Source organism: Pterocles gutturalis, unplaced genomic scaffold (genome assembly GCF_000699245.1).
Source record: "Pterocles gutturalis isolate BGI_N339 unplaced genomic scaffold, ASM69924v1 scaffold4222, whole genome shotgun sequence".
Lineage (NCBI taxonomy): Eukaryota > Metazoa > Chordata > Aves > Pterocliformes > Pteroclidae > Pterocles > Pterocles gutturalis.
In genome coordinates this window covers 19251-27122 of record NW_010112468.1, presented here as the reverse complement: position 1 = coordinate 27122, position 7872 = coordinate 19251, and the positions used below count along the sequence as shown (strand labels likewise).

At 39.0% G+C, this 7872-nt stretch overlaps 1 protein-coding gene across 1 annotated transcript in view; it reads left to right on the top strand.

The window, feature by feature from the left end:
• The first annotated feature begins 312 nt into the window (after window positions 1-312).
• The window catches only part of GOLGA3 (golgin A3), a 21875-nt gene continuing 14315 nt past the window's right edge, over window positions 313-7872 (top strand). Inside the window, exons 1-6 of the mRNA XM_010074043.1 lie at window positions 313-445; window positions 3157-3438; window positions 4357-4469; window positions 4926-5617; window positions 6894-7005; window positions 7625-7872. The exon at window positions 7625-7872 is cut by the window's right edge and continues 83 nt beyond it. Coding sequence (XP_010072345.1) covers window positions 313-445; window positions 3157-3438; window positions 4357-4469; window positions 4926-5617; window positions 6894-7005; window positions 7625-7872 — 1580 coding nt within the window. The remainder of the gene's footprint in view (window positions 446-3156; window positions 3439-4356; window positions 4470-4925; window positions 5618-6893; window positions 7006-7624) is intronic.

Genomic DNA, 7872 nt, shown 5'->3' with positions numbered 1-7872 from the left:
GGTAATCTGTGAGCACTACATGTTTTTTAACTTGTATTTTCAAAGCTCTAAGAAATATTTGTAAATTTACTACATTTTGTTTCTAGAGGATGTAGCTCCTTGGTGATTACAACTTTGGCTGCCAGCTGTTTTCATGATCTCCTGGAATTATCAGCTGCCTGCTGCACACCAACAGCTGTAAAGCTCAGAACTGTGCGCTTGTGTAACACATTGATGGTGGTGTTGCTGATGGAGAGAAACAGGACTTGGTAGTTCAGTCGGCATCAAATTATTCAGAAGAAAAACTTTCCAGGGATCTGGATTGTTTTTACCATGGACGACCCCTCGGTCCAACAGGACGTTCACTTGGAGAACAGAAGCAGTAATGGGGCCCCTAGCAGCTCTGAAGGACTTCTGGATTGTAAAGCCAACTCAAATTTGCCAATTACAACAGATGAAATTAACAGTAAGTTACTTCATATGCACTAAATCATCTCCTAGTCTTACCCAGGCTTCTCTACAACTATGTATTTTGTTGTTCAGGTGATGCTGAAGGACTTTTTTTCCTTGAGGTCAGTACAGCTCTTTTAAGCAAGTTTGGTGAAGGCTATGGTTCTGCGTGTGGGAAAACTGTCTTTTGTTTTAAAACTTATTCTCTCAAGAAAAAAACCAAACTGTTAAGTACTATCGGCTTTCAGTTGCCTATGTGCTGCTCAGTGTGTTACTCTGTCTTCTGATAGTGTTTCCAAGAGTATATGCCTGAAATTCACTAGAATTAACAGTTCTGAAATTATTGTTGTGGACTAAGCTCGTGACTGGAGTACTTTACTTTGTCAAAAGAAACTTCCCTAATAAATTAAATTGATGAAGCAAAAATCAGAATGTACTCAGAAAAGTCTCTCTAAACTTCCATTTACGGAAGAGAGATGCTGGCATGTACTTCACAAATTATCTCAAAATAACTTTTATATGTAGACAAGTTCTATAATAAAATAATCATGCAGCTGTTTACACGAAACTTAAGAGAGTGCTGATCTGAGTAGATTATAGAATCAAACTTAGGTTGGAAGGGACGTCTGTGGGTTGTCTAGTCCAACCCCATGCCCAGAGCAGGCCAAGCTTTGAAGCTAGATCAGGTTGCTCAGGGCCATGTCCTGTTGAATTCTGAAAATCTCTAGTGGGAGAGATTCAACAGACTCTCTACCCATTCTAGTATTTAACTGCTTTCATTGTGAAAATCTTTTCCTTGTATTGAATTGCATGTTTCCACTGCAGTTACCAAGGTTATGTTGGTATATAAGGATATGGTGGTAGGTGGGTGGAGGGGGTGTATGTGCTGTGGCTGCATAGATAACACAGAAGTATACAGGTCCCTTACGTAAAAGGAGGTAATCATGTGATGAAGTTGTTAGCCTTCCGCCCTTCTCTCCTACCACTGATTTGTCATCTTGTCATAGGCAAGAAAGTGGAGTCCTGAGACTTCATTTGCATTTCTTACGCTGCCCAGTAGCAGGCTGGCAGAATGTGGTTATACAATGATTCATTCATCTTTTATGAAGTTGGAGATCACACCTTCCTGTCTTCTCCTACGTTGGATATCGTCCAAACAATTGAATTGTGGCTTACAAATAGGTTGTGTGTCTTTCTCCTGTTTCCAATCTAATTGCATCTCCTCCCCCACTGTTCTAGAAAGACCACAGTTGTATTGACACTACTCCAATTAAATTACTTTACAAGGCAGCGTTTAGGTTCTGAGTGTCTCATGGCTTCAGGAAGTTGCCAGGAAACCATTCCTCCAGAATTTTGCTCCAGCAAATATCAAAAATCTTTGATAGCAAAAGGGAAAAAAATTAGACAGTCCTATCTTCCTACCCATAACTTTTTGCTATATGGCTTATTTAATTTCAGGGTGCACTTTAATGTTCACCACATACATGAATGATAATAGATATACTTCTGAATTGTTTTCCTCTCAGAAGTTTGTAATGATTCATTATATGGGGGCAGGAGTTTAATAGCAATATGTTAATGAGCTGGTCTAAATTAATGATTAAAGTTTTACTGAATTATTGTAATCAGCTTCCCAGATAGAGAATATTTCTGCATATGAATCTTAGAAACACTTAGTTTTGGGAGGATCTTTCTCAGTTCAGGATTTTTTGGTTTTTTTTCTTTCCCCCACATCTTCTTTGAGCAGACTTTAAAAAAACCAAACTGCTTATTCAAGTCTGTAGCTCTGAGAGGAGGAAAAAATAGAAAGAGGAAACTTGATTTTTTCCATTTGCAAATACTTTGTGATCATAAATGTTAAATATTTTCAAACGTCTTTGTGAAAAAATAATTATTCCAATGGGTTCCAGTTACTCCAGTGATACATGATGTGGGAATGAACAGAAAGATAGTGTCTATTTCAGCACCCTGCTCATTTGAGATCTATAATAGTGCGTTTAAAGTAGATACAGTTTTGTTACCACAGCAGTTTCATAAATCTAAGTAGTTCCCAACCAAGTGAAGTAGAAGTGTGTGAGTAAGCCTACATACAAACCTGTGAAGAGTTGAACAGGTTTGATAGATGCATTCTTCCTGATGGAAAAGAAAAATCAAATACTAGTAAGCGGGGAAAAAATTGGTATTAAAGTGGTTCTTGAATTGCCTTTTAATGAGTAGATTTATTATTTTGATATATATGGGCTTTGCTGCTGTAGTTTTGATGAAGACATCCTATTTGAAAATATTTAAGCTCTGTTTAAAATTGAGAAATTGGCCCAGGCTGGAAGTCGGGATGGTGGATGCTTTCTCCCCAGTACCCTGCAGCATACCAAATAGCTGAATCATTCAGCACAAGCCCTCGGTTGCTTACTTGTAGTTGTCTTATTTGTAGTAGGTTGTCACTAGCTGTGACACAGATCACGTTGCTTACATTTGGTTTTTTATACTTCTAAACCTAACAAGACTAAAAAATCAGTGTGAGATTTTGAAAGCAAATGAAAGGTACTTGTTCGTTTCTTTTTAAAAGAAGAGACAAAGTCCTTTATAAAACTCCTCCTGCCTGCTGTAGTCATTAGCAATTTATATTCTCACAGTCTAAAGGCAATAGTGGTAGCATTGTGTTTGGGTGGAGGTGTGAAGATAAATGGCATGGTTTACAGTGCAGCTCACTGAAACTTTCTTTTCCAGCTACCCGTGTTAACATCAACGAAGTGACAAATGAAGAGGGAAGTCTGGAGATAAACAGCAAAGTGGACGCCTGCCAGAATGGGCCAGAGTCACTCTTACCCAAGTCTCCTATATCTTTTGACCCCACCAGCAGTGCACAGGGTCAAGAGTCGTCCCCAGGTGTGACTGGTTTCCATGACAGCCTAAGGAAGTCTCAGGGAACTAGTGCTGAGGGCATAGTTCTTAGAAAAGAAGCTTTGCAGTCTCTCAAACTAAGTCTTCCCATGCAAGAAACTGAATTGTGTAAGCATCTGTTTATGGTGGTGCCCCTGCTTTCTCTTGCTGCATAAAGCTTTTTACTCTGAGCCTGGCTCTAGAATCCTATAACATCATTTAAGCTTGGACTAAACTTCATTTTTGCAGTCAGCTTTTACTTTGAACTACAATTAATCTTCTTTCAGTAAACCACCCTCTGCTGCAGCTAAGGCACATACCTTACTGTTTAAAAACTGTTCTTACGCTGGAGGGGAATTTATGCTTTCTGGGGCTGAAGCTATTCTAATCTTCTTGATTATGAGGAGTAACAGGTAACATTAAAAAAAACCAAACAACCAAACAAACCAAAACCAAAAGAAAATCAGAAGAGCAGAACGAGGTGATTTTAAGCTAATTAACAAATGGGGGAAGAGAAGAGCAGTAAAGGTGAGAGAATGGGGAAGCCTTTATATTAAGGTGTCTAATGCTGCAGGAATTTTCTGAAATAATGTTTTTTAAAAGCCTTATTACAGGAAAGATTTAAATTGTGAGTTAACAAAAAGAAAGAAAATTTATCTAGGGAGCATCATTCTCTGACCTGTAGGGAATGAGTGGACTGCATAGGTTTTGCTTAGTTTTGTAATTTCAGTACTGTCAGAAGTGTAGGACAGGTGAGATGAAATGACATCAATAGTTTTGTTCTTGCTGTATAATCTCTTGTCATATATACATGGAGGAACTACAGCATTTCCAAACTGAACAACGGAAATCCACAGGCTTTATCAATGCTTACACAAGGATTTATTAGAAGAGGGTATTCTGAGGTGCATGCCAATGGGCTTTCCTTGCGTTCTTTGCTTAAGCATGAAGCATGCTGCTGATGGTAGAAGGGGCTCTTTCCTTTTGCATCAGATTTGCCTGTGTTGGAGTTTTCTGTTTGACTGGTAAGATACCTTTCATTTACAGGCTCGGCAGAGTCTTCACTCCCATTGGAGAGAGAAGAACAAATAAGACTTCAAGCAAGAAGACGGCTAGAAGAACAGCTCAAACAGTACAGAGTGAAGAGACATCAAGAAAGAGTGAGTACTGCACAACAGATCTATATTCAATGGGTTGCTGAGAAGCTTGAAAACTATATTTTCCATGCAATAAATTACTGTTTTCTCTGCTTTAAACATTCAGTATTTTTCTCAAATACGAGAAAGCATTTTTTTTTCTTCTGGACATACAAAACTTGGTAGTGTACCATTTTGTGCTACTCAAAATAGGGGGAAAAAAAACCCCAAACCCAAAACTTAAGTAACCTAAATGTTCAGTTTTTCCCATATTTTTTTAGTTAGAGTCTACCTTGATCGTTTTCAAACATGCATCTACTGAGCCTTGATAGGGTTGAGTGCTGCTGATCTTGTTTATGAAATGATGCATGTATTTAAAGGTAGAGCTTTATATATTAACTTCTACAGCAAAGTAAGTCTTTGATGCTAGTTCAAATGTAACATTCTGGAATTTATTGTTGATTCTCTGTTTTTTTTTAGTCTACTCAGTCTACATCCAAAAACCGGCCCTCCAGCACCCTAGATCCTGAGCTGATGTTAAATCCAGAAATCTTGCCAAGAGCTAGCACTGTAGCAATGACAAAAGAATACTCCTTTTTGCGGACCAGTGTCCCCAGGGGTCCAAAACTGGGGAGCTTAGGACTTCCAGCATCCTCAAAAGAGAAAAGAAGTTCAAAATCTAAGCCCAGTAAGATACGGTCCTTGGCTGACTACAGAACTGAAGATTCAGGCTCTGGAAATGCTACGGGGAATTTTGTTGCTACTGATTTGTCTGGTGGGACTCTGAAGCAAAGCAGAAGTGGTCCAGCATCAGTTGTTTCTGAAATTAGTCTACCCTCTGACATGGATGATCGAATAGAGAATTCCTCCTTGGCAGGAGATAGCATTTCAGAGATTGATGGGAGTGAAGTGGGAATGAGGGTGGATGGAAATGAGAGTGACAGCTCTACCTACAGCAGCGTGTCAGGAAGAGGGCTGTACAGCAGTTTTCAGGATGCAGAAGGCAAACAGGGTATTCCGTATACAATAAATGGTCAGAAGATCCATCCTGATGCAATGGGGCAATTTCCTTCCATCAGTGAGGTGCTACAGGCTGCAGCAGTGGAGCATCAAGCCCAAGAGCAAGAAGTTAATGGGGAAGTACGGAGTAGGAGAGACAGTATTTCTAGCAGGTAAGAAAGATCACCGCACAGTGAGGCCATTATTCAGCGTTCTATTTTCTCGGAGTAGGCAGCCTATTACTCCTACCTGCTATCTTTGGATCCAGTTTTAACTTACATTAATTGTGATCAAATCTGTTATTAACATACAGAGCCTAAAAGAAACTGAAAGCCTACTTCACTTGATGCCTATTTACTAAATAGATATTTAGAGAAAGGTATCTTTGCTACTGACTGTGTTTAAAACGTTCAGCTAGCAGCTGCTTCTGTCTGTATTGCTTGGGAAGCAGGTACTCGTTCACCGACTCACTCATGTGGCATTGGTCTTTAAAGTCTGCAAGTGTAGACCTAACTGACCCAGTGGTATTTATTATCATCCTTTTCCTGATCTACGCATGTACCTTTCAGACCTCAAATAGTTATGAAATGCGAAGAGTCTTGTCCTAGATACTCTTATCCCCTTCAGCCCTTTAGAATGAGATTTACTTAGTCTCACAAGCTTATGTGTGTATGGTAGGTATTAAACTGTGTTTCGGCAAGTGAGTGGATGCCTGGTGAAGCCCTTAACAGTGCAGTTGTGGTTTTTATCAGTTGTCAGCACATGCATGTTCTATAGATGCTAATTTCAAAATTGCCTTTTTTTTCTTTTTTTTTTTCTTCATTAGAATAAAGTGTAATGCCCTGAGATGTTAAGGTAAAATCACTTGTCAACAATTGTTCCAGCTTAGACTTAATTCTTGTAGTAATGAGAGAGAGGAGATCTTGCCCGTTTTCTCTGGACTCCTTGGCTGTACATCAGGGAAGGACCATAAGGAATCCCTTATACCAAATACCCATTTTTCCTTCTTCTGCAGCAGCTGTTGGTATTTCTCGGGCACCTTCACATTAAAGCAGACAACTGCAGACAATAGTTATGGAGGTTTTGTGCTCCTGTTATGTCCGTTTATTTGCTTATAAGGGGATATTGTAGGTACAGAATATAATGAGGTCATCCATGGCACTTCGGTAAAATAACAAATACATGGGTGCCACACTAGATTCTAGTTGCTGCAAATATAGGAAACTATCGTATAAAGCCTTAGTGCGAATGTAATTTCTTTATCTATTTGGATGGTAACAAAGGTTGTTTCACTGTGTTCTGGATCCATGATCCAGGCAGAAAAAATGTCATAAATACTAGGTCACTTGTGGAGTCTGAGTGCCTTTTAACTTCAGCTTCACTTTTCTTCAACTAGACGAGTGTTGTATTCTAACCCTTTAACTATGTTTTTGATGTCCCTGTCTCCAGTGTTTCAATGGAAAGCTCTATCGCCGGAACTCATGATGAAATGTTGCAGGTTCTGAAGGAGAAGATGAGACTTGAAGGGCAACTAGAAGCACTCTCACTAGAAGCTAATCAGGTAGACAATGAATTTGAATTTTTGTATTTAGTGAATCATATTAATATGTTAATTAATTTTCAAGAGCCTCCTACTCACTACTTGTGGGAATTGTGTTTTGTAGAAACATTGTTGATTAAGGTTACACATTAGAAAACTAACATAAAACTTCACGAGGTACTTTACAAGGATGCTTAAGAGGATAAATATAAAGTTGGTAAAGTTTTCAAAAAGTTTTTAGAAAGTGTTTGGGTTTTCTTTTTTTAAAAAAAAGCGAATTGAAGGGTGATAAATCTCGAGTAATGCTAGTGATGTCTATGTAGCTGTATTTTCCCTTGCTATTGATTGATGGTATAGCACATATATTAGCATTCTTCCTTAAGGTGTGGAAACATGTCTTATTAAAAATCCTGACGTAGTTACTGACATACAACGCTATACGTCCTGTCTGTGCTTTCCTCTGTAATTCCTTTGACTATTTGAAATACCTGTTAGGTGACTTGTCACTTTTAAAAAGATTTTTTTTATGAGCAAGTGGCCTTTGCCTTAGCAAAGCCATTTTGCTGGGCATCTTCTTTAGTCAGCTATTAATATATTTTCTCTTAAGACTTCCATATTTTGATTTTTGGGACACCTTCAGGCTCTCAAGGAAAAGACTGAGCTACAAGCCCAACTTGCAGCTTTGAACATGAAGCTTCAGGCGCAGATGGAGCACAGCCAAACCAGCCAGCAGAAGCAGGAATCTCTGAGCTCAGAAGTGGCCACATTAAAGCAGTCTTGCTGGGATCTGGAACGAGCAATGGCTGACCTGCAAAATGCTTTGGAAGCAAAGAATGCTAGTTTGGCTTCTTCAAATAATGATTTGCAGTTAGCAGAGGAGCAGTACCA